We start from the raw sequence: 28,000 nt of genomic DNA, 5'->3' as shown, positions 1-28,000 counted from the left end.
CACCACCCACTCCAGCCGGAATTAGCCACCGTCTACCACCGACCGGAAACAACCACTGGCCGGAAACAACAGCCAGAAACAACCACCGTCATTCACCTGCCGGAAACAACCTATCTGTCACAACAGGGAAAAACCCCCACCACTCACAGCCAGATACAACCACCACCCTACCCCAATCGGAAACGAACCACCACCACCCACAACCGGAAACTTCATTTTTCTTATTTTACAAATATATATATGATTTGATGGATAGATCTGTAAGTATAACGAAATTAATAATATTGATAAGGTGAAGTTGCTGAGAAATTGTTGATGATGGCGGTGACTTAAGCTTTAAAGTAATGGGAGATGTGGGATGTGGGAGGTTGGTATTAAGTCCAACAAATGAAGTATGTGTGTATTGATAAAGAAACGACCGACCTTTTCTTTTTTTAAAGGGTTATCTAGTTCTGGATCATCAAATGAAATAAATAAAGGGTATTTATGTCATTGAGTAGTATATGGGATGATTCATTCTTTTTTCATTTTACCAACCAAACATACTATTGAATCAAATTCCATTCCTTTCAAAAACATTCCGCGAACCAAACGCGACCTAAAAGTTTATATAAATTGGAGTCATATTCATCCAATGGAAGGAAAATATTGCCCGTTTATCTACTCCCACACAACTCAGGTCAACTCAAACCAAATATCTCTTATAGCACATGCACGGATGCACCAGAAAACTTATTAACCGATTTTATTTTGTTCCACAAAGTATTATTACTAATAACATTCGTTGTTAATGGTGTCAGAAACTAAACTCTACATCGTGTTACTATTGAACTTGGTATATTGTTGATGTCTTCAAATGGCAAAAGAAAACATTTTTTTTTAATATAGAGTAGCTCCAACAGAACTTGGTTAAAGCAAAGACTAATTTTCCTTTTTCACATAGTATCCATTTTCATTTTCTTTCATTGATAATTTGATGCCATCCATTTTATCGAAAAGTTCTTATTCTATACAAATTCCAAAATATAGTTTCAAGAGTTAATTTCACGGATCATCCTTGTGGTTTGTCCAAAAATACAGGTTTCATCCTTTAACTTTTGAAATGACACTGACAATTTTTTATAGAGGATAATGGTCACGTTTGATCCTTTATTTAACAAGTTAAGAATACATACACCAATTCCATATCTCTGTAAAAATGTATACCTAAATCTATATATCTACTTTATGTACCATTATCATCAGCATCATCATCAATCTACCCATCCACCCAAAATCTATATCTTCCATTAAAAAAATTTGTGTAAGACTTAGTATTCCATACATCCCTCCACTTCCATGTACAACCCGAAATCAATAAACCCCAATAACACAATCACAATCAAAATTCGATTCCACCTTTAGTTTCTCACTATACCAGATCGATTTCATGCATGTAAGATGATAAAAGGTTAAATCAGATATATATCGATTTTATGTTCAAAAATAAAAAAGATATATATCGATTTTCATGGGAATAGACAAAACAACGGCTGCTTCTTCTTGTTTGCCGCCAACAAGAGTTGTCGCCGGAGATGATGGTGGAGAGATTCCGGCGAGCTTCATTTCCGACGGCGATCTATACATATGTATATGTATGTGTAGATCTATGTACATGGATGGATTGATTAATCGATGGTCTTCCGATGTTGATGGTTGTTGCTCTTCCACCGCCACCCCTTACTGTCGTCGATCGGGATTTTCTTTTTGTGCCACCAGTATTCAGATCTAAGGATGTGTGCTGAACACAAGGTTCTAAATAAAGGATTGTCTGTTAAAATAAAGGATCAAATGTGACCATTATCCACCTATAAAGGATTGTTGGTGTCATTTCAAAAGTTAAAGGATGAAACTTGCATTTTTGGACAAACCACAAGGACGATCCGTGAAATTAACTCTCGTTTCAAGAAGATAATAGTAAATCGACGCCAAAGCACCAAGGTCCAAAAAGGGGCTCCTTATATCGTTCCTAGACCCGAGTCCATTTGACCGTTTTGATTAGTTTTTAAATTCTTATCAATGTTTTGAATGCTAGTTATTATGCATATGTAAAACAATGTAAGATTTTGAATCTTTTATTAGTTTCCTTTTTTTTTTTTGAACCGCGAAAAAAAGTTAGGCTTCTTTTGAATCTTTTATCTAGTAAACCAAATTGATCCCATATCTGAATTCATACTTTCAGTAGTTAAGGAGCAAGGGTGTAAAGCCAATCTTGTGACAAATTGATAAGTTTTGGACCAATGGACCAATCATAATTCGACATGGGGCATAACAAAAATATACCAAATTTAGCCAATTTTATGCCAAAAAAAGGGTATAGTTTGTAATTTGGAACGGATCGACAAAAAGAAGGATATATTATTTTATTATTATTATTAATAATATGCATCACCATTTTGCTAGAGTGAACGGTCAACATCACCATTTCCGCCCAACGTTCATATGCATCGGCTATTCTTGGCCGATTGAAGTTGTCGATGGTTCTTGCCGAATTTTGCTAAAGTGAAGGGTGTAGTGAGCCGATCTGCCGATTCTTGCCGATCCTTCTTGCCGATGTATTTTGCCAACTACACCCTTGCCCCTAATAAGGTGGATTTCTTATTTATCTTTGCATGTTTATTACATGGATCTACATGGGGTTTAAAATACATTTTGATATATACTTAAATCACATGCGACTATGTTTAATTAAGAAAATGTTTTGATTTGCATGTGCTTAAAATATCATCTATTTTTCTTAATCCACAATACCAGATTGTTTACGCATCATGTTTTTTTTTATGGTACATTTAGTCGATTTTAAGGAGTCCTATTGTTTCGATTTAATATTCATTGGGCATTCGTTCTTTTGGCATGTATGGTATTTTTAAAAGAAAAAGAAGCACAAAAAAACTATAAATTGTGAAGTCTAGTCTCATAAGTCATACCCTCATTGTAGATACTTCGTAAATATGAGCTTTATTTTGTCACTTTAAATAAGTTTGTATTTATTGACATGTTTAGAAAAAGTCACTGTGACTAGTATGACTGTACTTACGTTACCTTTAGTACAAACATAAAAATAAAAAATAAAAATAAAAAAAAGTTGCAAATCGATTATCATCCCATGCTTGGATTAGTGGTAGGCCTCTAGAGACAGAAGTCATGGGTTCGATTCTCATCCCATGCAAAGATTAAAGGGCCTTTTCTCTATCGTTTAGGTAGAAACCGGCAGCAGCATCTCTACTCAGGTACTCAGGTAGGGGTGCCTACATCTTAACCTCCATCATACACCGTCAAGGTATTGGGGGTCAAAACCTGCAGAATGCGACACTGAACAGTTTCTTTCTTTCTCTCTTTAAAAAAAAGTTACAAATCGAAGGTCAAAACCGTGTGTTTGTTTAATGGGATTGAGAATAAAGAACTTTTATTCTCACGGAAAATGTTTGGTACTTTGATTCATTGCTTTGAGATTCAAACCCATTAATACATACGTATGTGAAACCCATCTAAAGATGGCACTTTCATTGTTATTCAAAACCTAATCCCATAGTGATTTCAGTATTAAAACCAAACACACCATCAATGTTACTTCCATATTCATCATTCCAAGCAAGTTTAGTTACCTCAGTAAGCACTCACTACTCACCAGTATACATTTATATATATGGTGTTATATACATCATCATTATCATTGTGATAATTGCAGTTATATACTCCGTACATGGTATGTGAGTTATGTGACAAATGAGAATGGATGTCTTGAACTCATATCAGGTTTTATTGTTGTATCAATCATGTTCTGAACATTCACTATAGTCTATACATTTACCAAACAATGAAAGAATTGGATATTGTCAATAGCAAAACATATCAATTTGTGCATCTTTACAAACAGGAACCATCATCAAGTCCATCAAACCCTTGCCAACGATCTCCTTGGCCGGGTACTTCTCTTGAGCAACCGGGTCACAACAACGGTAACACATGAAAACCGGCGGAACAGCCTCATCATCGTCAATCCCACTGCACCGTGTATGCTGCCACACATCACAAATATCACATGCCACCATCCTTTCTCCATCGTCATCCCTCGCACCACATATACACTTCAACACCCAATTATCAGCACCACCTTCATACTGCAAGTTATTTGCAGTCAACAAGTCAACCCCAAACCCACTAGCCGTGATCTCAGACCCTGACTCTAGTGTCCCAAAGATCAGCTCATTATCATCCAAACCATCTGATTCCACAAACCCTCTAACCTCAAACTTCTCCATAACACAATATGTGTCTCTCATTGCAGTTTCCACTGCTGCTTTTAGATCACCAATTGTGGCATAAAATGGCACCTCCACAAACTCAATAACCGAGTTTCTTCTTGACTCAGTGGTAACTAGAGGTTCTTCTAGTCGACATACAAACCTCAAAATGTCATCAACATAATCAGTAAAAGGCCACTCCTTTGTAAAATTTTTACTGTCTAAAACCGTGCTCACTCCAAACTTAACCTCGTCAGAATCTGTATCTATCAAAACATGCTGATACAGATACTCTACATCTGCATATACATCACTCAAAATCACCGAGTCAAATCTGTCAGTTGATTTCTCATCTTGAAGTGAATACTCAAGAAAACCTGTACAAGGATTAAGTGCACGCCGAACCACATACTCCCCTACAATCACATTATCCATCGATTTCAGCACATAATCGATCAAACCAGTATCACCAACGTGTAACCGGGCATTTTCCCTTAAATCCTGTCTGCTCATCCCAGTTTTCTTTTCTTTTAAAATGTTGACCACCACATTAGCAACATGTTCTAGCCGTTTCACTTGCCATCTACTCTCCAATCTGTTTGCCAAACTCGGAAACTTTCTACATCCCACGTATTTCTCCTTCTTCTTTTTGGACTTGGGTCTTGTTTTTGAAACTGAATCAACATTGGTTTTATTTTGTGGGGTTCGGTATTTGAGTGAAAGCATGAACCTAAACATGTCTCGAATAGTGATCAGTTCATCATCACTTAATTCGCGATATCTAGTGATCATTGTTTCTATAGTATGATCATCCTGAGATATAAAGTCGAGTCTGAGAGAGCTTAAAATTTGAAGAGCTTGCTCGTATTGATCTTTTGTGACCCCGAAACTTCCATGGCAGAACTTGTAATCCCATCTTCCAAACCATGTATACCCATAGGATATCCCGTACAGCAACCTAAGATCCATCTTTCTCTTCTTTGAGATATCCACGACGCTTATTTTCCTTAAAACGAAACAAATCAAATTCAATATTAATTCTTAAACCAAACAATGTGCAATGTAAAACCATGAAATCTTTTTTTTTTTTAAGTTTTCTTCAATGAAACCTGCTATGAAGTGATGTGCAGATTCTGTCCCAAAGATCCATGACTTCTCTACCACAAATGAGATTTGATCCACCTTCAATTCCATTGATGCAGAGAAGGTGTCCAAATCCGTTGCTATGTATTAAACCATGTAAAATGTGAGTTTGAAGATCAAGTACACCTTCCTCAATTGGTTTGCTCCATTCGTAGTCAATCGGAATAATGAAATGGTACTTCTTTTTTGATACAAAATTGTGACTCCATCCTGTTAACATCACATCATGACTCAGTGTTCCAATTTCAACCATAAACATGAACCCGTTTCAAGATACCGAAAATACTAAAACCCCATTTCAGAAAACTGAAACAGTCCATTTCTCTTACACGGAATCGAGATTTGGGAGAAACCTATCCAATCTGAAGTAAGTAACTAAACCCCATTTCAGTTTATCAAAAACCCACTTATAAAACTGAAAATTTAGACATAAACACCAATATAAACAACAACCCATTTCAGAAAACTGAACCAGTCCATTTCTCTCACCCGGAATCAAGATTTGGGGGAAACCAATCCAATTTGAGATAAGTAACCAAAACCCATTTCAAGTTATCAAAAACCAATAAAAATGACACCCCATTTCAGAGAACTAAACCAGTCCATTTCTCTAACCTTACCATAATTTGGGGGAAATCTATACAATTTGAATTAAGTAACCAAAACCCATTTCAATTTATCAAAACTCCAATTCTAAAACTGAAAATTTAGACATAAACACCCATAAAAATGACACCCCATTTCAGAAAACTAAACCAGTCCATTTCTCTAGCCTGAAATCAAGATTTGGGGGAGACCTATCCAATTTATGTTAAGTAACCAAAACCCATTTCAAGTTATCAAAAACCCACTTATAAAACTGAAAACTTAGACTTAAACACCAATAAAAATGAAACCCCATTTCAGGAAAACACATTTAACACAAAAAAAATAATTAAAAAAAAAAATGTAAACACCATATTTATAATGATAATCCAAAATTGGGACTAAAAAAATATACCAGAGTATTTGCAGTGATCACAAAGAGGTTGAAGAGAATTGTTGACACATTCTTCAATAGTATACAAAGGAAGTGTAAACCCTCGGTTTTCGTGTACGAGTAATGTGCACCAAATCGGCATTCCTTCAACACTATAATCCTCAACCTGCCCACATTCTTCAAGAAACAAACGCACATTGTCACGAAACGGGCCGGATACAGAAATCGGGCAACCGGGCTGAAGAAAACTCTCTAACCCATAACATTTTGCTGCTTTTTCTTTCCTTTTTTTAACTTCTTGTAACATTTTGGAAATGGGTTTTGAAGATTAATGACTGAATCCAGCTTTTGAGTTAGTTTTTTTTATTTTTATTTTTTTTATATGCAAAAAAACAGAGGAAATGAAGTGTGCGTGTGTGTGTGTGTGTGTGAGTGTGTGTGTGGAAATGAAGAAGACGTTAGGTTGTTATTGCAAGTATGAATTTTGAATGCTTCTTGTACGGGCTATTTACCCGCTCGATTGATGGGTTGAGTGATCGTACGGATGAAAACAGAGTAGGTTTGATTTGGACCGTTGGATTGATCTTATGGCAGTTTAAGATGTTTTTTTTTGTTGTGGCGACCTGACGCACCTATTAGTTACTAGTAGTAGTCTGCTCCTACTATCTTTTGTCTAAAAAAGTAGACTGTTTAGTCTACAAACAATTTTTTGGAAAGTGTTTTTAAAAAAAATTTAAACCAATGAGTATTCTTCATGTGGCTTTTAACTTATAAACCAAAACTTATCAATTTTTGTCAAATCCAAAAATGTGATATCAATTTCTATTAAAACTTGTCAAATTTTGCCAATAAAAGACAAAATACGAAGAAAAAAATGGTAAACTTTAGATGGAAAATGCTTTAAAAAATAATAGAGTCAAATTCTAGAAGGTAGGGAACCAAAGTGTCAAAAAATGAAAAAATCGAAAAAAAATTATTTATTAAACACTTACTCTAATATTTTGGATGATTTGAATTGATTTTGAATGATTTTTTAGTTGTTTTTGTTTAAAAAATCTTCCCTTATATTTGGGATGATTTAAATTGATTTAATCTCTTCTTTTCTTATTTTATCACTTCTCTTCTTTTCATTTAAAATAATACTCAAGAACACATTATTAAGACCCATGGATTGTCTTACATTATAAGTCTTATTAATTAATGGGTAAAATAATTAATCGTTGGAGAAATAAGTTTTGGTTAACACATTAAAAAATACAGATAACCTGCTAGGATACTACATTTAGAAAAAATTGGATTGACATACAAAAACTAATTTCGGTTCAATTTAGTGTCATACACAAACATTAAATATGCATATACAAATTAAAAAATTAATAAAATATAAACTAGATTGGTGTCCACGTAATGTAGTGGCGGTAACGACGACAGTGATGGTGTGATTATTAACGTAAAGGTAATTTTATTGCGGTTGGAGATATGATAAATTGTTTCGTGAGATATGAAAGGGGGGAGGAGGGGGACGAATTTTAAGATAGGGTTTTTGTTATGTGTTTTTGTGTGAGGGAGAGATAAATGTTGAATTTTTTTAAAGGCATTTTAGTCATACTCTATAAAGTAGAAATAAGGATGTATTAAGATGGAAGATAAATGTTTCATTTCAGGTTCTTAAAATTAAGGAAGAGGAGAGGGAGTTTGTTTTATAAAAGAATATAAATATAAATATTTTTCATCAATTAATCTATAATATATGTAATAAAATGTCTTAAATTTTAAAATAGAGAAGCAAGAGTTGTTGATGTATTCCTCCTTTTATTAGTATCTTTTGGATTAATATTGAAATGTCATAAATATTTTTAGAGAAAATTACTTTTTTGTTCCCTAAAGTTGTCAGAATTTTCGGTTATTATTTTTAAGTGAATTAATTACAGAAAAAACCCTGAAGTTGGTCAATGTTTTGGCTAGATTTGGTTGAATTTGAAGTGCAATTGCTTTGTTTAGTTTGTCTTTCTTTTCAATTTAAGCAAGGTTTTCCGGCAAGTCAAGTTTTTTGGGCAAAGTCTAGATCGGATTTATTTTGAATAGAGTTTGTGCGCAATTGATTTCTAAGTCGATTGCAACATGTTTCGTGTCCTGATCCGAAGAAACAAGAGATAAATCTAGATTTATTTTTTCCGACGTGGTTTTCAAATTTCCGGCCGCCGCGATTTCAGTTGACATTATGTTCTCTGCAAAACTTGACAAATCTTGGTTTGTGTTTACGTTTGGAAAAAGAAGAATAAGGGATCATGGTGAAATGACGAATTTGCCCCTTACTTAACGGATCTTATAGACGGTTGTTAGTCATGGAATGAAAAATGAAAAATTGACCAACTTTAGGGTTTTTTCTGTAATTAATTCACTTAAGGGAAATAACTGAAAATCTTGCCAACTTAAAGACCAAAAATGTAATTTTCTCATATTTTTATTATAAAGTTTTAAGTTCATCTCCTGTTGATATGAAAACTTTAAGATGTAAATATTTATACAACCTTGTTTTCAATTATAATATAGGTAACTTTAATCTAAATAAAATAAATGGTAAATTACATTTTTGGTCTCTGAACTTGACATGTTTTTCACTTTTAGTCACTAAACTTAATAAATTGCAAATTATACACTTAACTTGCCACTTTTTTTAACTTTTGGTCACCGCCTCAACTTTGTTACCTTTCCTCCGTTAACTTGCCTAGATTCGTAGGGTTTTTTTTCTTCACTTTTTGTTCTTTCCAAATATTCCATTATTAAAAGTGATAATCGGCCTAACTTCAAGTCTTAGATATTGTTTTATTCTATTAGTGAAAATACATATTCATTTATGAGAGGTTTTGAAATTATTATTATTTTTTTTATGTTTACAGTTTACTACTTTATTGATTATAAAAGAGTTTGACTAGATGAAATAATTGATTTTTTTTGAACGACGATGAAATAATTGTTAGTTGAATTTTTTATTTATAAATTTAGATTTTTTTTAAGGCCTCTGTTTCAAATTTTTTAGGCTTCTTATTTCTACTTTAACCGTAAATAATTTTTTTTGTGTTATATAAATTTATATAGTTTTCCTTAATTCAATTTATTAACTATTGCTAAACTATAATAAAAATAAGATATTGTAACAGTTATCCGGAGTAACGTGTTCTAGATTTTTTTTTTCTCTGAATAATTGATAACACCTTATGTTTTAACCGTAAATATTTTTGTTTGTGTTATATAAATTTGTAATAAATCATATAAATAGATTGAGTTTTGAATGTACTTTTCATCGATTATCACTTTTAATAATGGAATAAATGAAAAGGACGAAAACTGAAAAAAAAAAAAAAAAACTAACGAATCTGGGCAAGTTAACGGTGGAAAGGTAACAAAATTGACTAGGTGACTAGAAGTGAAAAAAGTGGCAGGTTTAGTGTATAATTTGCAATTTTAAAGTTTAGTGACTAAAAGTGAAAAACGTGCCAAGTTCAGGGACTAAAAGTGTAATTACCCTAAAATAAATCTAAATTAATTTCGTAAAGAAACATATAAATTTGAAAAGTGGAAATTCTTATATTGTAGGTGTATATTATTACTAGAGGGGTACCGCGCAATGCATAGGATATGACGATGACAGTGGCGGTAGCGGTATGTTTATTAATGTAAAGGTAATTGTTGTAAAAGGGATAATTTATATCGTTGTTCAAAAAAAGATGATAGTGTAGTTATATTAAGTGTTGAGAAATGTAAGTTGTAAATAATTTCATTAACTATTTTTTAGGTATATTAGGTATAGCAGAAATAATTGAATTAGTGTATAAATGAGAGAGATAGTTTGAATAAATTGGGGTTGAAAAATATTTTAGAAGTATTTTGGGTGGATGTAATGTTTAAGTTGAGAATGTACTTAAAATTATGGACGTTTTGGGTTTTTTAAATTAAAAAATTCAAAAAAGGGAGGTGTAGTTTGTTTTATAAAGGATTTAGTAAAAATAAAATTACTACTATTATTATTAATTATTATTATTTATACTCCCTTATAAAAGAATTTGAACCCCCTCACTTAAATTTAAGAACTTGATATGTTTAATTTAGCTTCAATCTTAATACATCATTATTTTCATTTTATACATTATGACTAAAATGTCTTTAAAAAGAATTCAACATCTATCTCTCCCTCACGTAGAAACAAATAGAAAAAAAACTCTAATTCACAATTCGTCCCCTTCCTCCCTTTTCACATCCCACCGCAAAAATTCATCATATCGCTAACCATAATTAAATTATTTTTACGTTAATAACCACGTCGTCACCGTCTCATCGTCACTGCATTGTGCGAGTACCAATCTAGTTATTATTAATCAATATGAGGTTCTAATCCTTTCCTAAATAACTATAACAAAGAAGACGTGCTATGTGATTGAACAAAATATGAACTTTTAAGTATAGACTAAGGGGGTGCTTGGTTAAAAGGGAGCAATGGAAAAGGAATGAGAAAGGGAATATAAAGGGAATACTATCATTATACACTCTTCTCTCTCTAATAATACTTGCTATATCACAGACCCTTTATCACACCCACTGACCCACACACCTCACTTCCCCTCCTCTCCCCATCTCTTTCTCTCTCTCCCCCCTCTCTCTAATAATACACTATAACTACCACCGCCCACCGGAATTATCTCCGGCCACGACCATTGAACATAGTGGCTTCTCACTCTAATAATACACTTCTAACTACCACCACCCACCAGAATTATCTCCGACCACCATTGAACACGGTGGTTTCTCACCATAATACTCCAATCGAGTTGTCGAAGGTGGTCGCTGGGGTGGTTGTGGTGTTTCTTTGGGATGTTGAGGATGGGTGGTGGTGGCTATCGGAAGTGATGGAGGTGTTAAGGAAGATGGGTGATGGCGGCTGTTGGAAGTGATGGCGGCTGTCGGGAGTGATGGCGGATGGTGGCTATCGAGATTGATGGCGGATGTCGAAGGTGATGGCGAATGGTGGTTGTCGGGAGTGATGGCGGATGGCGGCTGTCAAAGGTGATGGTGGATGGCGGCTGTCGGAGGTGATGTTGGATGACGGTTGTTGGAGGTGATGTGGGGTGATTCGGGTAGAGAAAGAATAGAAGAGGATATTTGTGAGATTTGATTACCTTACCCCTCAAATTATTTAGTAATGCTCCATTACCAACTATTAGGTATTGATTATCTTTCTTTACCCCTACCAAGCATTGGTATTCATTACATTTATCATTCCCTACCCCTAAAACCCCAACCAGGCACCCCTTAAGTAATTATAAGTTTATGACACTTTAAATATATTATTCTCATTTAAAAATTACCTTACATTCTCACATATATTTATAGCAAAAAAAAATGTAACAAATACTTATACAATTACACTTTATTTACCATCCCTATTTTATTGATTATTCCAACACTAAATCTAAACCTTTTTCTTATTTTTATTTGTTTGTTTAATTATTTGAGTTTCATGGACTCATTTTCATTTAGGGGAAGTATAAGTTTGTTTGTGTTGTCTAAAACTTTAGATTAACAAAAATGATTAGACTGAAGTTCCTATTTTAAGATCACACAAGTGTAGTCACTACAATCAAAATGTCAATTGCTCACATTTATTTTCTCACATTTTTAAAATGTGTGAAAAAATATGTTAATTTATTCACATTTAAAATTGTATAAATAAAATTCAAACTTAAAAGTGTGAAATTTTTTTAAAAATCATACTTTTTTCACAACTATAAATGTATAAACAAAATGTTCACACTTAAAAATATGAAAAAATGTCAACATTTTCACACTTAAAAGTGTGAAAGCTAATTTGTCACACTTAAATTCCTCGCACTTTCTCTTGTGTGAGGAAATTTGGTGTCACAAATTATATCAACACTTTTAATTGTGAACAATTATATATTTTTACACACTTAAAACGTGAATTTTTTATTTCTGCATATATAATTGTGAAAAATTTTTGATTCTTTAACTTTTTTCACACTTTTAAATGTGAGTTCTTTTAACACATTTATAATTGTGAACAAATTAACAATTTTTTTTGACATTTTTAGAAAATGTGAAGAAATGAGTGTTAATAAATAATATATTTGTTGTAGTTTGTTAGGATGATGGCAATTATGCATCTCATGCGTCGCCATACCTAGCAATCCACTAATAATATACCTTCACATCATTTCATGCTTAATCATGTCTAACCCATGACAACCATGTCTCCCCATACCTCAAATAATTTAACTTTATTATCTTTATATTTATTTTTTCATATATAGTTATAATTTTAAACAATGAATATAAATATAATTTATTTAAAAATATAAAACTTGTGTAGAACTTAAAGAAAATAAACAAAATACATATATGTCAAACTATAATCAAGTGGTGTATATTTGTCAAACTTAAAAATATAGGGGGTTAATTATAATATTCAATGACTATATGAGAAATATAAAAGTAAAAAATATTATGTGTTGAAATGGTCCAAAAAGAAAATAATTTAATATGGTAAAGAGACGTTATAAAGCTTCCAACGGTCAGAAAAAGTATGTGCCTACACCCATGCCTGATGCCTAAAATCTCCATGCCTAGGTCATGCCTAAAGCGTGGCGGCGATGTTTGCCGCTAGGCATGGCCATGCCTAGCCCCATTAGCATTGTCCTTAGGTCATGCTTGAAGTTCATTGTAAAAGACCACAACATGCTACTAGTTGTACTTATTATTAACTGCTCTTATTTTATTGTAATTTTATTGTAAAGTTTCATCAAAATAAAGAGATTAAAGTTGTATCAAATTAATTTTTGCCTTTCCTAATCTCCCATCGACACCCCGTCCAAAACCTCATTGATGAGGAAGAGGTTGGCAACGAGCTCATCAAATAGCTCTTCGTTGATTCCCATCGTTGGGATGAAGAGAGAGAGAGAGAGATAAAGATAGATAGAAGATCGGCGTTATATATATATGTGTGAATATAAAAATTAAGGAAGATTTGTGATTCGTGGCGAATGAGGACATGGTCATTAGGAAAGAGAAAAACACAGTAAAAAAGAGGTCCAAGCTTAAGAAAAGCCTAAGTAATACATGTTAAAGGTCGAATATGAGATTTTTTAAATTGACATTGGGTCTTTTGACCACTAGCTAAGTTGTATCGGCTGTCCGGTTATATATATATTTCTCTATTACATCAAATCTATAAAACTCATTCTATATATTAGATATTAGAGTATATATTAGAGGAGTATAACTGCTGTTAATATATATATATATATTAGAGGAGTATATATTAAAAATCATCAAACAAATAAATTAAAAGTTATCTTAAGTTTTAAACTGTCCCGTTCAACAATTTGGACATTTGGTAGTTGATTAACTTATTCAACTACTTTATATACTTTTACCATTAATTAATTTTCTTCGTCACATTATCATGCATCTTTTTTACTTATTGCATGCTCCTCTGATCCTACAGCCGCTATATTATACGATTACTAATTTTATCATATTTTTTAGTGGCTTGCATAGTTACATACTCAACCAAAAACAGTGTGATAATGATAATATCATTATTTTGTTTACATACAGTAGATGCGGGAAAAAATTCATTATATATATATATAGATATATATATATATATATAACACTCCAGTGAGAACAGTCTTAAAATAAGAACGATGAGAACACTTAAAAAACATCATTTTGATGCATTAAAAGTCCATAAAACTAACATAGTGCTTAACTAATTATCATTATTTAAGTGTATAACAACACATTGGCCTGTCAAAATCAAGAAAATCATGTTTTTTGTTTTGTGCATCCATCTTGGATGCATATTCTTCAAAATAATGCATCCACCAAAAAACTTGATTTTTTCGATTTTGACGGATCAATGTGTTGTTAAACACTTAAAATAATGATAATTAGTTAAGCACTATGTTAGTTTTATGGACTTTTAATGCATCAAAATGATGTTTTTTAAATGTTCTCACCGTTCTTATTTTAAAACCGTTCTTATTTGATTGTTCTCATATATATATATATATACACACATACGGATTCACTACAAACAAATTAAAAAATTTGTCACGCTTTTATGCGTGTAAAAATATGTAGAATTAAGAGTGTGTAGAAATTTCTCCACACCAAAAAGTGTGTGCAACTAAAAGTTCACATTTTTTAGTGTGAACTTTTAGTTCTACACACTTTTTGGTGTGGAGAAATTTAGACACAATTTAGTTATATATATCTTTACACACATAAAAGCGTAAAAAAAATTTTAATTTGTTTACACTAACTAAAATTGTGAACAAATGCAACATTTTTTATAGTGATTAATTGTTAATTTATGTCAGGAGTAATGTATTATACGAGTATTTGTGGAAGATGAAGCGTTTAACAAATTAAATACATAATGACCATATATATTATTTATATATATTTGTGAAATGTATATGCATGAGGCCGGAAGGGTTGTGACTGTTAAGTTCTTGTCTCATAAATTCAAACGCATTACAGTACAATTTACGAAACAAATCTTGAATATCTGTTCCACCTTGAATTGATGTATATATACATAGATTAGGACTACATTAGTACATTACCAACATTAACATTATATTCAAAATGTCTCAAAGCAGTGTTAAAAGAACAGCGATTGGTATTGATCTTGGAACAACATATTCATGCGCTGCTGCTTGGTTTCGCCAAAAAAACCGGGTAGAGATCATACCTAATGAGCAGGGAAATCATGTCACTCCGTCTTTCGTAGCTGTCAATGATACCGAGATCGTGGTAGGGGAGGGTGCAAAACTCCAAATCATTAGGAAAGCTACCAACACAATCTTTGGCAAGTCTAATTCCTCATTATATAATTTTATATATCTTTGTTGTTTTTTTTTTAATGGGGAGTGTGAAATCCACAACAATTTTTAGCTATCGACAGCAATACATGTTTTATACGGTCGTATAATATGTTGTCTAATACCTCATTTTCTAATTTATAGCTTTAATTTTCTTTTCTTCTATAAGAATGTTAAACAAATGATTAATTTGTTGACCACAATCTTTTTGTAATTGAAGATGTCAAGCGTATGATCGGGAAAAGGTTTCAAGATCCTCAACTGCAGAAGGATTTAGAGGCATGGCCTTTTAAGATCATTGAAGGCCCTAGGGCGAAGCCAAATGTTGTTGTCGAGTTTGAGGGCAAAAAAAAAACATTTGCACCAGAAGAATTATCTGCCATGGTGCTCAAAAAGATTAAAGAAGTTGCTGAGAAGTTTCTTGGAACAGAGGTGACAGATGCGGTGATCACTGTTCCAGCTTATTTTAACAACCAGCAACGCGAGGCAACAAAGGAAGCGGGGAAACTAGCAGGTCTTAATGTGCTGCGTTTGATTAATGAGCCTACCGCTGCGGCAGTTGCATATGGGGTGGACAATATGGGTGACACAGAATGGAACAAGGACAAGAATGTTTTGGTTTTTGATTTAGGTGGTGGAACCTTTGATGTATCTCTTTTGACAGTCAGTAAAAAGGGTGGCATTGTGGTAAAAGCTGTTGGTGGCGACACTCATTTAGGTGGTGATGAATTTGATACCGCGCTCCTTAATCACTGCATAGAAGAATTTCAAAAAATGAATGAACACGACATAAGAGGGAATCCAAGAGCATTGGGGAGGTTGAAAGTTGCTTGTGAGAAAGCAAAGAGGGATTTGTCCTCAACCAGCGTGGCTTACATTGAACTTGATTGCTTACATATGGGATTCGACTTTTCTATTACCATCAGCCGAGCTAAATTTGAGGAACTAAATTCAGTGTTTTTCAGAAATTGCATTCAACTGGTTGAAAATTGTTTGAATGATGGAAATATGAAAAAGGATGATATAGATGAAGTTGTTCTCGTTGGGGGTTCAACCAGGATTCCGAAGATTCAACAAATGTTGAAGGATTTTTTTGATGGCAAGACACTTTGCATGAGTATGAATGGCGATGAAGCTGTTGCATTTGGTGCTGCAATTTTGGCTTCAAGGTTAGCTGGCGAAACTGATGGTAAGGAGGATATGATCCAGGATGTGGTCTTACAGGATGTTACTCCTCTATCATTAGGAATAAAGGCGGGTAAAAATGGTGAAATGAAAGTAATTATACCCAGGAACACGCCGGTTCCTACAAGAAAGAGGAAAATATTTTATTCGTCTGGCAACAATTCCGCAATACATATTTTGGTGTACCAGGGTGAAAGCGTCAATGTTGAGGAGAACTTATTACTTGGCGAGTTCAACCTATACGGGATTACTCTTAGTTCTACTGACGGGGTAGCAGAGATAGAGATTTGCTTCAGTATTGATGTTAATGGGATCCTCCTGGTCTCTGGAAAGGAAATTTCTACAGGTCAGAAAAAAACAACTACAATTGCTAAGACCTAAAATCGGTATGAGATCTGAAAGAAGTTAACTATGTCGTTGGCACACTTGGCTAAGGTCGGAACATATGCGATATGACAGTAATTTTATTTTCTGAAAATGCTCTGTTATCAGTTATTAGTACGTCAATGTTTTTGTTACTAAGCTTTGTTAAACATCAAGGTTTTGCGATGAGTTGGTTACTTCGTTTAGAGTATGTTTTGGCTAGCATTTGTTCATCATGATCCAAACAACCATTATCCAACAGAGTGATTGCTCACAGAAGCTAAGTAGAAATAATTAAAACACTTAACTTTTAAGCTCATTGTTGGCATAAAATATCTTTCACCACTGATTTTTCATTTAGCTCTTTTTAAACCTTATTTCTCATAAAAGCAAGACTTTTCCCAAAAGACATGTATATATACACCCATATATCACAGGCCCCAGTGCCCCACACCTCTTCTTCTGGCCCAGAGTTTAAGCAAAGAGGACCAAACTGACTAGGCGACAATGGTGTCACCAACCACCCACCTCTTCCAAATGTAGCATGATGATAAAGTTGGGACTAGCTCCATTATAAAAAGTTAAACTAAAAATGATGTAATTGATGAACGTAACATGGTATTCCTATCCGACTGGTTAGATTTCTAATCATGCACGACATCCATTTGAATTAACACAACTATAGCCAGTAAAAAACAAATTATAACAAATGCATACAATAGAAAACTCAAACAACAATACAATACAACTGTGACTCTAAAGTAAGTTAAAAGACAGTGTACCAAGAAAGTTTTAACTTCAGTTTCAAGAAGTGGAAGATGTAGCACAAGCCTTGGGCATCTTGACTATCAGAACAGGACACTTGATGTTTTGGGCACAGTGATTGCTCACACTTCCAAGAAATGCCCTGCCAATTTCAGTTCATTACCATTAATACTTGATAAACATCACCATTTAAAATTTTTAATATAAACGTTATCGATATATATATGTTAACTTGATACCTTACTCCTAAATTAACCCAAATAATTCTAAAACCACTCATGCAAGCTCCTAAACTACCCTAGATTATTCTAAAAGCACCCATGCCAAAGGTTAGAATCCAAGACTTCTTTCCCAAAAGGCAAGAATCTTTATCAAATGGGCTAACTCATTATTGACGCATGATCCAACAAAATTTTCACATCCCAAACAAATTTAATGTATGCATAATTATCAATGAAATGATATTTCCCATATCATAATATTACCCTCACATCTAAAACATATAAAAGGTATTAAGTTTAGTGTTTTAGTTTGTCATCTTTCTTCTTTGTTTGTATCCTAGAGTTTTGTATACCCGTGTTCAGATATATTTATAGTTTGGAGTAATAAAATTTTCAGTTGGCATTCCAAAAAACAAAATACATATAAAAAGGATAAAAGAAATACAAAAAAATAAATAAACTAACTTTTAAGATGTAAAGGTAAGTTATGGGTTAGTATCACCAACCTCTTGATCACACCATAGCCATGGCTACCCAAAACAACCATATCAACACCCATTTTCTCGGCAACATTACAAATCAAATCCCTTGGATCACCATGTTCCACCCTCGTCTCCACCTTCACCTAATTAAAAAGCCCAAACTCAAATGACCCAAATTCACGAAATCATAATAATAAAAACTAAACAACAAATTAATTAATAAATAAAGAAATACAAAAAACTCACATCTTGAAGATCTTTGCATAGTTTCTTCGCCTTCTCTATCACACTTTCTGCTACGTCGTTCCTATACTTGTCCATGGTCGCAATTATATCCGGCGAAAACAAATACCCTGTTTTTCTTTCATCTTTTTAATCATATCTTATTAGTTGAAAAAAATATATATATTAAACATACAAAGATATTTTATTTTTAAGAGGAAAAAAACAACTCTCATGTAGCTTAAGAGGTGTCAAGGATTGCATTTGTAAAATAATTTTTGCATTTAAAATTGCTTTTTGAAAAACAGGTCCCAGACTATTTTTCCAAAACTATGTTTTATCTTTATGAAAAAATAATCAATTTTTCTATCAAACATATTTTGCAAACACAATAATGAGATCACCTAAAACAACCCCAAATACCCATAGGTGCATCTTAGCAAGACATTTCGCATTTAAGTCGTGCAAATTAGCATGAGAAGGACAACCCCACTTTGGACAAAGGGTTTGAAACCGTTTGAGGTGCATACGGGTCTAGAGCAAAGCTCATAAAACTTCCTATTTTTTCCCGTTTTAAGAAACTTCCTAATTTCCTAATTAAAAAAAGCGTAATTGGATAGGAACCCCTAATTCATGTACTATCTGATGCCCACTAATCCCCAAACCAGGCTAGTATCCATGAATGTCAACCATAGTGCTGGCATGTAAGAAACTTCCTAATTTGAACAAACATATTGATAGATAACCCTTAGAGGGGGTTAGGCTCCAAGAAATATAGAGAACAAGAGAGACAATTACTTGCCAAATATTTTTCTTCACCATTTTCTTAATGCAACTAAGTACAATTTATAAAGAAAACTAAAGCAGTTAACTATTCCTAATTTAAAGCAGAAATGGAAAATGCTATCCTAGATACATGCACTTTATGCGGATAAAAGTGGTTTACATAATATGAAAACTAAATACTTAAATTAACTAATATGTAAAACTATAAATCATATGATTGCTTTGTTGACCACGTCCATAACCGACAGGAACGTATCACATATATATATATATGTATTTGATCAAGTGGTTGGAGCCTTGAAGGTCTTTTTCTAGTAGAACTGAGAAGTAGCATACCTACCTTAGGACAACAGGGTTGTCAATGTGTTCGGGTTGGTGGGTTTGGGTTGGCAGGTTAACGGGTCGAAAATCTCTACCCTAAACCCAACCCACTAAAAAATTTAGGTCAAAGATTTCAATCGGATTGACTGGTCGAGTTTTGGGTTGGCAGGTTGATTTAAATGAAGGCTTAGGTAGTGAAAAACGATGTTGGATGTTACTTGCTTACTTACTTATGGTATATAAATAAATACTGTATAAAATATAAAGTTAAACCTGAGCCATCAAGAGCTGTGTAGACAACTTGTGGTGGCTTGACATAAAGGAGGACAAGGGTGTCTTTTGAATTCTCAGCGATGATGTTTTTGAGACACCAAGACAGAGCATACGCACTTTCTTCCCCTTCATCAACTGCCACTAGAATCTTGCGTTCCATTGATTTCTATTAAATTCTTTTAGTTTTATCTACGCTTGTTATTGGAGTATAATAAGATTGCGTGTGATTGACTAAACAGAGGAGTTTGATGTATATGGATATTTTGTCCCATAACAATAAATATATATATAGAAATATTTTATAGTAGTGGGTGTAAATATACAGGTGTCTTGAAGACATAGGGAAGCTGTTTGGAGGTGGTTTGTGTCCTGATATTGGGGGCGTTTAACTGATTTGATTCCGCTGTTTTTCCATATATGGTTTTTGTCTTTGTTTTCCTTTCTTTATAATATCCTAAAAGTGGATATTGTTTGGTTTTTTAAATGAATAAAGAAACATATAGTGGCATTTGAAGATGACCACCAAGTCTTCACATAAGAATAATAATGTCCCATCATATGTGCAACTTATTTATAGGTTGTCAACATCATATTCGGATCTTAAACAATGTTTAAGATTCAACTCATTTACTTATAACTGGATCAGTTTGGGTTAAGTTTTATATCAAATAGGTCCAATCAAAAGGTTGAACATAGAAAAACAGCATGTTTATGATAGGTCCAAAGAGTTGAATACGTCAAATGTTCCCAAAGAGTGTATTTTTAACGCCTCCAAGTTTACAACCTTGCAAATTGTATTTTAAAAATAGTGATTTATTGTAAGAAAAAATGTATACAGTAGGGATGAGAAAAAAAACCGAAAAACTGAAACCGTGCCGGTACCGATTTTGAGGATTCGGTATTGGTTTTCATTTTGGGACAAAATCGGTTTTAGTATCGGTACGGGAAACTGAATATTAATCCGGATTTCTTAAAAACATAAATTTTCAGTAACTCTCTTATCTCTATTAATTAGTTACACTACATATACATATATATTATGTTGACCAAAACACAAAGCTGTTTATAGCTTCTCATGCGCCAATATGTGAACAGACCCATGAAAATTTTATCTTGGTTATAAACACAGAAGTTTTAACTGTTCAAGTACACAATCTCAGTTATGTTTCATTGATTTAGGCTATAGCTGTTGAAATCATATATGACAGGTTAAATTCGAAGCCCATCTTCACTTCTCTCAGTTCTCTGGATGAAACACTCAAATTATGAGTGCAACTTAGTAAGGTGATAATAAAAAACAGTTGGGTCTGAAGCAAAAGGCACACTTAAAATACAAATTGGTTATATAAGGCACATTCACGTTGCTTAAAATGAGTACACGTGGGCTTAAAATTCATACATGCTACATGTCTCATTTTGCCCATTTTTCCTTTATTTTCGGTATTATTCGGGTTTGGGAACAAAAAACCGATACCGGTATCAGTACCGTACCGATATATCGGTTCTCACTTTGGGCTATTTTCGGTTTCAGTACGGTTCCGTACCGAAAACCATGTATACTATACAGACACAAAAAACAATTTGGGTCAACCAAACTCACCAGGCACCATATATTTATTTTCAACCCACATTTTTAACATTATATATGTATATGGCTACCACTACAAAGAGAAAAAAATAAAATTATCTTTTAATCTAAGCCATTAAAAATAAACCCACAAATTAATCTCCACCATTTAAATTGAAAGTCAATTTACTTACTAATTATGGTAAATTTTTTATAATATTTAATACACCTACCTTTATACCATTAGACATGCCTTTGGAGTTTTATTAGCCATAGTTTTTAATGCAATGTTCGTCCATTACTTTTATAAAAATCCTTTTCCTAAACTGAATATTTTGTGATAAACTTTTAATGGATGAACAATTGAAAAAGCTTTAGAATAAACAAACTAATTGATCATGCATCATAATAATAATTTAAAAAATCAATTAGTTATTAAGAGTTAAAAGATGGATATCTAATTGCCGTTTAGAAAAAAAAATTGCATCCATAACAATTTTTTTATTGTATCCATATGACCATACTCAATGTCATATTCACCAAATAAAAGGAAAGAAAAATATATAAATAAACAGATAAAATGGAAACAACAAAAGCTAATGAAGAAAAGAAACAATATGAAACTAGATCTCAAGGCTTCGTGTGATTGTTGTTGGTAAACAAATTACATATAGAGATGTTGAATTTTTGATATCGATCGATTTTTCTACATGGATTGAAATAATTTAGGAGCATATGAAAATTAAGAAAGAGGAAAAAAATAAACTCAGGGAGAGATGATAGGGTAATGACATGGGGTCATGGGCTCACCTTATATTTATTATAACGCGAAAGGTATCCGTATAAAGTAACGGTAGTAACAACGACGATGATGGTTGTGGTAACAGTTTGTTTATTAATGTAAAAGTTATTAATATAAAAGTATAATGGAGATAGTTTGTTTTAGCAAAAGTTACAAAAAACTTCTGGTGAGCAATTTCATTCTTGCCTCGGCTTTGGTCAACCCCGGTTGACCTAATTAGTTATAATCGGGTTGTTTTTGGGTCATGTGGCTGATAGATCACATGAGTTTGTTTTGGGTCAAATGCGTTCTTTTTAGTCAAATGGGTTAACGAGTAAATGGGGCAAATAGGTTGGTTTTAAGTCAAGTAACTAAAATAGGTTGTTTTTTGGTCAAATGGGTTGATGGGTTGGTAGGTTAAATGGTTGATTTTGTGTTAAATGGGCCGACATTTTATTATGGTTGTCGGATCGACCTAGCAACCTAAAAATCCAACCAAGATCTGATTTAAAATAATCAGGTTGGTGTGTTAAAAATTTATAATGATTTCAAGTAAAAATACAGGTTGGACCAGGTTTCAATGTGTTTTAGATATATAAGATTATATTGTAACGTGGTCACCGACTAAATATAATGCAAAATGATTAATGTAGTTAGTGTTTTTACAATGGTGGCAAGACACAAATTATAGTCTTTTACCATAAATTTCATGCAATATCAATTTATTTGTTTGAACATCTAGATATTAATTAATTTCAACTATTATGTTTAGGTTGCAATGTTTTGTGTTACGTCTTATTAGTAAAAGTTGGATTCTTGCATTTTTTTTTAACTATTATATCTTTGTAGGTAAAGTTAAACATGTTTCGTGTACTCTTTAAGTATATATGTGCATTGTCGATTTGTTTCTAACCCGGTCAACGACCGAGTATTGATCTAGTTTTCACCTGTTACCCATCCATTTGAATCCTCCAATCAGACATGTCGAAACTTCAGAAGTTCGGGAGAAACAAAAATTTTTTGACAATTAGAATGGGTCAAAATTCTCCCTTTAGTGTACGTCTTCATGATTATGCATGTCAATTGTTATCCTACCCGATGAATATCCACCCTTAGGGTTATCATGATCCATACAACGCTCAAAAATGGTTTATTAAACAACTTTGATTATTACTGTAAAAGTGAATTTTAAAACAAAGATAATTCAATGATAAACTTGTTTGGACAATGACATATACTAACCATTTTGACTTATACAGAAACTTACCCATTTTGACACGTTATATAGTTTGACCAGTTTGCTGCCTCTACTCATAACTCCAAAAGTGGGCTGAAGGAGAAATGAAAATTGCTTAGAAAACAACTGACCTGGGGAGAGTGCGTATAACCGCCATTCAACCATCAAACAATGTATTCTCACAGCTTGAGAACTGAGGTTCCACAACTTTCATTTGTATGAATTCTGCCATGCTTTGGATAAGTTGATTTCGAAGTTCTCATCATCTCTTTCAATATCCTTATGCCCATATCTCACAATACACCTATAATTCTATATGTACGGTCTGGTCTCTGACTCTTAGGAAAAGATCCTCCCAGTAAGAAACCATTCTTCAGGAACCACAAAAGGTACAGCAAAGTTCCACACAACCCGGCAGAATTGTAAAAAACTTGAGAAAACTGAAGGTGGACCTATTGCAAGTTCTGGGGATACGAGCCCTATCCTAGGCAAGCAAACAATTCCCAAACCTCGGACCAGCCCTAAAAGCCACATTTTAATGAAGCTTTATTGTGAAGGTTATGGTTGACTTTTTACGGGTACCATAATGCCAAACATACGTTACAACCATAAAGACAAAGACAAGTAACTGAAAGACCTAACATACATGACGAACCTTCATGATTACAACTGAGAGAAAAATAACTTCACAAGGAAAGAAGAAGCAGTAAGGAAAAATGTAGCATACCGAATGTTTATCTGCCCGAGTGACATGAGAAAAGTTGTGATGAACATAAACGTCATTCAAGGAACACCTGCCAATGAACAATTCAACCAAGGTGACAGAATGGGTTGGTTGAGCAAATTGGGATCATCTATATATAATAACTTGAATCTTTGAACAAATTTAGCAACTTAGAAGATCAATGGTTTTCCACTAAATTAGTAGTCGAGTGAAATGACTACACAGTTCTTATTTAGAATTAAATGCATTTCGCTAGAGGTGAGAAAAAACAAAACCCAAATTACAAATCAACAGACCAATACACATTAATTGGCATCTTTCAATTGATTCCATACCATACAAATAAAACCACTTAAGGTATAATGGAGAAAATACTAAAGACAAGTTGAAGCCACTTATTATTCTACCACTATCATGAGATGGAACTTTAAATGATATTTGTGGGCCCCTTTCTTAATATGTGCAGCAAGAAGGTATGTGTTCCTTTCTAACCCGTGTGCTGAATATACCATACTCAAATACGACCTGCATCATCATGTGAAACAAAACACCATCACCATCTATACGTTAAAAAACTATGGATAACTAAAAAAACACAGGACAACAGAGATAAACAGAGGAGAGATGGCACCTTTTGTTTATTAGAATAATCAAGACCCATTTTCATTCCTAAAAGCAGCTTTTGTAAAATTTTTCTCTCACCTTTGGCTATTGATTGCCACTTCAAGTTACCCTCCCTGGCCGGTCACAAAGATGCCATGTTTTTCTGATTGGACCTCTACTTTCTCCAATGACATATTCCTCTCGATATCCAATTCCATGAGTGTTTTTGGGAGTCCTTGAATTGATTGCAACTGTAAACATCTTGCAGCATAGAGAATATTAGGTAGGTTTTGTATACATTTTGGTTACATTGTTTTGTTACATTGCTTCCATCATTTCTCAACACCTTCAGTCATTAATTTGGGAAAGAAGTGTCAAACAGATTGCAATATGAGATATTCAATTTTACCAAATGAGAAGGTAATGAAGTTGAACCAAACCATTCAAAACGTCTAACATCTCCAAGGTTTGGGCAACCAGACATTTGAAGTGATACAAGGGATCTAGGTAAACATGGAACATTTCTTAGGCTTCTACAATCCGTCACATCGAGCAACACAAGTCCTTCAAGGTATGCAATCCATTCATCAACCACAGATAAACTTGTACATCCTTTCGGAATCAAATTCACTAGACTCGGAAGTCCACCAAAATTTGGGATTAGCTCAAGAGAATAGCTAAGATTCAAGATTTTTAACGAGTCCATAGACTGTGACATGAAAAACCACAAGTATGTTACTAAACTTATGCATATAGATATAACCAATGAGTTTTTTTAATCAATACTCGGAGAATTAAAAGGAGATGCAAGAATAACCAACTTCTCCAAAGGAATGTCGCTTGGTATAGATTTTAGAGAAAAACCATGCCAGCTCAATAGTCGTAAATTTTTTGGCAATTTCTTGTATCTCCCACAAAACGTGACATAGCTTAGTTGAAGTAGCATCAGGTTTTTCATCTTTTCTAAAGATCTAGTTTTAAAGTTTGGTTCGTTCTTCGACATTGTTTTGCCTAGATGTTCTAGATGAACAACTTCTTGCCCCATCTCTCTGATTAGTTGATGCATCCCTACTTTCCCATCTTCATGATATAGTAGACACCTATCCGTAAGATTCTTGATCCCGATAATAGGGTATAGATTGCACTCAGCTAATAGTTTGACTATATAGTCTTTATCCTCACCCACAAAAAAGCAAGCAATATGCAAAAACAGATTTTTATCATTCTCATCTTCCAGGGATTCATAGCTCAGCTGTAGAACATTTTGAATTCCAGGATGAGGATTGGCTTCTAACTTGCACATAGCATCTTCCCACTCATCAATGCTTTTTCCACGTAGATAAGAACCCAACACTTTTAGGGCTAACGGAAGACCCATACAGTAATGGTCCACTAGTTTTGACCGGACAACGTAGGGTTCACTGGGTTGATTCTTATTAAAGGCATGCCAACTAAAGAGTTCGATAGATTTGTCAGCAGATAGTGTTTTCACAATTTGGCCTAGGGATGAACATTGAGATTAATCATTAACGACTTGTGTCTAGTTGTTATGATCACTTTACTTCCAGGATAAAACCTTTGTGGTCCTAATAATGCATTCAACTGTTGCGATGTTGTAACATCATCAAGTACCAGAAGTACTTTTTTTTTGCACACGGCATCTATAATCTTAGTGGTTCCTTCATACTCATTCCAAACCGTCTCTTCCTTTTCACTCTTTAAAATTGTGGAAAGAAGCTGACTTTGCAAGCGAAGCATTCCATTGGAATGACTTGACGCGTCACAAATATTTGCCAGGAAACAACTACAATCATACTCACGAAAGTTTGAGTTGTATACGCATTTGGCTACGGTTGTTTTCCCTATGCCACCCATCCCATCGATGACATAGATTACTGCATTAGGTGAGGGATCTTGCAACCATGATTCAATCTTAGCTATGTTCTCGGTAATTCCCACTAGTTTTTCATCAATGTATAAGGCGTTGTAGTTCAGCTTCTTTCGTATAACCTTGACAACGTTGGATATAAATTCGGCCTCATACCTAGAACAATAAAGGTAAAGAATATAGAATCTGTATACCCGTTGTATGACGCATCTTTTTACAACAAGCATATTTACATGTTTATTAGTTGTAGTGTATACACCTTGATCGAAAGTATAACATCAAGATCTAAATAATTGTCAGTGCCATAACTTATAATGCAATGATCATAAAATTTTATCAAGCTTCTAGGTGAGTTATACATAAAATCCACGTAGTTAAAAAAAAGAAAAGGTAACATAAAAATGAGGTGTATATATATAATACATACAAGAGAAAGCATTAATTAATTGCATACCCATCTTCCGGAAGTACCATTCCAGTGAGGGATCCAGCTTTTCTAAGAAAAGACCTCCAAGCTTCCACCTTCTCCGCTAATTCCTTCTTCTTTTCAACATTTGTTTCCTTTGTTACCTCCTCATAATAACCCTTAAATGCATCTTCAAAGCAGCCTGTATGATTTCGAACAGTAGTCGGCTTGATGTTATAGAACACAGGTACCACTTCAAGCCGCTTATTATCAAACTTTTCCATAATCATCCTAACCTCATCCAGACACCACTTGGAAGTTGCATATATTTTCGAGAGAACAATGAGTAAAACTTGAGACTGTCGGATGGCTTTCTCCAGTTCTGGCTTCAGGAATCTTCCTCTTTCCATGGCATCATCATCTCGAAATGTGCGGATTCCAGCTTGGTTCAAGGCTTTATAGAGATGATCAGTGAACGCCTTACGAGTGTCTTCACCTCGGAAACTTAGAAAAACATCATAACTACAGTTAGAATTATAAATATTAGACATAGTAGATGGTGATGAAGGAGATTTTAGCACCATAGCCATTGAGCAAGCTGACAACAATTATTGAAAGAATATTTCAAGTATATACGAAATACATAAGATTTGAAGCGTTTACATGAGAAAAATCAACATCAAAGTCAACGGTTTACCAAACATACACACAAGCGTATTCTTTTTTCTTATCATTCACATGGAAAAAGTATCTTTGGGTCATCTAATATGTTATCAATATATGAAATTTATATCAATATCAATATCTATATCTAAACTTCTATATCAAATTAGTATGTTAAATTGATAATCTTATTCTCATAATT

The 28,000-nt window shown here is 33.6% G+C and overlaps 4 protein-coding genes and 1 long non-coding RNA gene across 6 annotated transcripts; 1 reads left to right on the top strand and 4 right to left on the bottom strand.

Annotated features, from left to right (window-relative positions):
• Window positions 1-3,837: 3,837 nt before the first annotated feature.
• Window positions 3,838-6,712, bottom strand: LOC122596813 (PHD finger protein MALE MEIOCYTE DEATH 1). The gene is made up of 3 exons (XM_043769461.1): window positions 6,427-6,712; window positions 5,393-5,636; window positions 3,838-5,289 (listed from the first exon to the last, which is right to left on the bottom strand). The coding sequence occupies exons 1-3, from the start codon at window positions 6,710-6,712 to the stop codon at window positions 3,876-3,878; spliced, it is 1,944 nt and encodes a 647-aa protein (XP_043625396.1). The 3' UTR covers window positions 3,838-3,875.
• An 8,363-nt stretch (window positions 6,713-15,075) lies between these two features.
• Window positions 15,076-16,942, top strand: LOC122596636 (heat shock cognate 70 kDa protein). The gene is made up of 2 exons (XM_043769247.1): window positions 15,076-15,298; window positions 15,532-16,942. Exons 1-2 carry the CDS (start codon window positions 15,076-15,078, stop codon window positions 16,875-16,877), a joined length of 1,569 nt encoding a protein of 522 aa, XP_043625182.1. The 3' UTR covers window positions 16,878-16,942.
• LOC122596637 (universal stress protein YxiE) lies at window positions 16,741-20,391 on the bottom strand. Of its 2 annotated transcripts, XM_043769250.1 has the most exons (5): window positions 19,930-20,391; window positions 18,574-18,680; window positions 18,352-18,470; window positions 17,642-17,766; window positions 16,741-16,821 (listed from the first exon to the last, which is right to left on the bottom strand). In XM_043769250.1, exons 1-4 carry the CDS (start codon window positions 20,087-20,089, stop codon window positions 17,664-17,666), a joined length of 489 nt encoding a protein of 162 aa, XP_043625185.1. In that variant the 5' UTR covers window positions 20,090-20,391; the 3' UTR covers window positions 16,741-16,821; window positions 17,642-17,663. The 2 variants fall into 2 exon arrangements, with proteins under 2 accessions (XP_043625185.1, XP_043625184.1); XM_043769249.1 differs by lacking the exon at window positions 16,741-16,821 and having other exon boundaries at window positions 17,549-17,766; window positions 19,930-20,353.
• A 4,106-nt stretch (window positions 20,392-24,497) lies between these two features.
• On the bottom strand, window positions 24,498-25,466 carry LOC122598598. The gene is made up of 2 exons (XR_006323660.1): window positions 24,870-25,466; window positions 24,498-24,763 (listed from the first exon to the last, which is right to left on the bottom strand). It is a non-coding gene; the product is annotated as an uncharacterized LOC122598598 (long non-coding RNA).
• Window positions 25,467-26,341: 875 nt separating this feature from the next.
• Window positions 26,342-27,738, bottom strand: LOC122596812 (disease resistance protein RUN1-like). Its single transcript, XM_043769460.1, has 2 exons — window positions 27,184-27,738; window positions 26,342-26,885 (listed from the first exon to the last, which is right to left on the bottom strand). Exons 1-2 carry the CDS (start codon window positions 27,723-27,725, stop codon window positions 26,342-26,344), a joined length of 1,086 nt encoding a protein of 361 aa, XP_043625395.1. The 5' UTR covers window positions 27,726-27,738.
• Window positions 27,739-28,000: the final 262 nt, after the last annotated feature.

Source organism: Erigeron canadensis, chromosome 4 (assembly GCF_010389155.1).
Source record: "Erigeron canadensis isolate Cc75 chromosome 4, C_canadensis_v1, whole genome shotgun sequence".
NCBI lineage: Eukaryota > Viridiplantae > Streptophyta > Magnoliopsida > Asterales > Asteraceae > Erigeron > Erigeron canadensis.
The sequence above is the reverse complement of the archived record's forward strand: the minus strand, read 5'-3'. Positions and strand labels throughout refer to the sequence as shown.

Excerpts from the sequence above, each read along its gene's own strand:
- LOC122596813 (XM_043769461.1), bottom strand. The coding sequence starts at position 6,712 with ATGTTACAAGAAGTTAAAAAAAGGAAAGAAAAAGCAGCAAAATGTTAT. Across the intron at positions 5,637-6,426 it reads TGATCACTGCAAATACTCTG|GATGGAGTCACAATTTTGTA; the intron begins GTATATTTTTTT and ends TGATGTTAACAG. Across the intron at positions 5,290-5,392 it reads TGCACATCACTTCATAGCAG|GAAAATAAGCGTCGTGGATA; the intron begins GTTTCATTGAAG and ends TTTCGTTTTAAG.
- LOC122596636 (XM_043769247.1), top strand. The coding sequence starts at position 15,076 with ATGTCTCAAAGCAGTGTTAAAAGAACAGCGATTGGTATTGATCTTGGA. Across the intron at positions 15,299-15,531 it reads AGCTACCAACACAATCTTTG|ATGTCAAGCGTATGATCGGG; the intron begins GCAAGTCTAATT and ends TTGTAATTGAAG.
- LOC122596637 (XM_043769250.1), bottom strand. The coding sequence starts at position 20,089 with ATGGAACGCAAGATTCTAGTGGCAGTTGATGAAGGGGAAGAAAGTGCG. Across the intron at positions 18,681-19,929 it reads CACAGCTCTTGATGGCTCAG|GGTATTTGTTTTCGCCGGAT; the intron begins GTTTAACTTTAT and ends AAAGAAAAACAG. Across the intron at positions 18,471-18,573 it reads TATGCAAAGATCTTCAAGAT|GTGAAGGTGGAGACGAGGGT; the intron begins GTGAGTTTTTTG and ends CTTTTTAATTAG.
- LOC122596812 (XM_043769460.1), bottom strand. The coding sequence starts at position 27,725 with ATGGCTATGGTGCTAAAATCTCCTTCATCACCATCTACTATGTCTAAT. Across the intron at positions 26,886-27,183 it reads ATGGTACTTCCGGAAGATGG|GTATGAGGCCGAATTTATAT; the intron begins GTATGCAATTAA and ends TTATTGTTCTAG.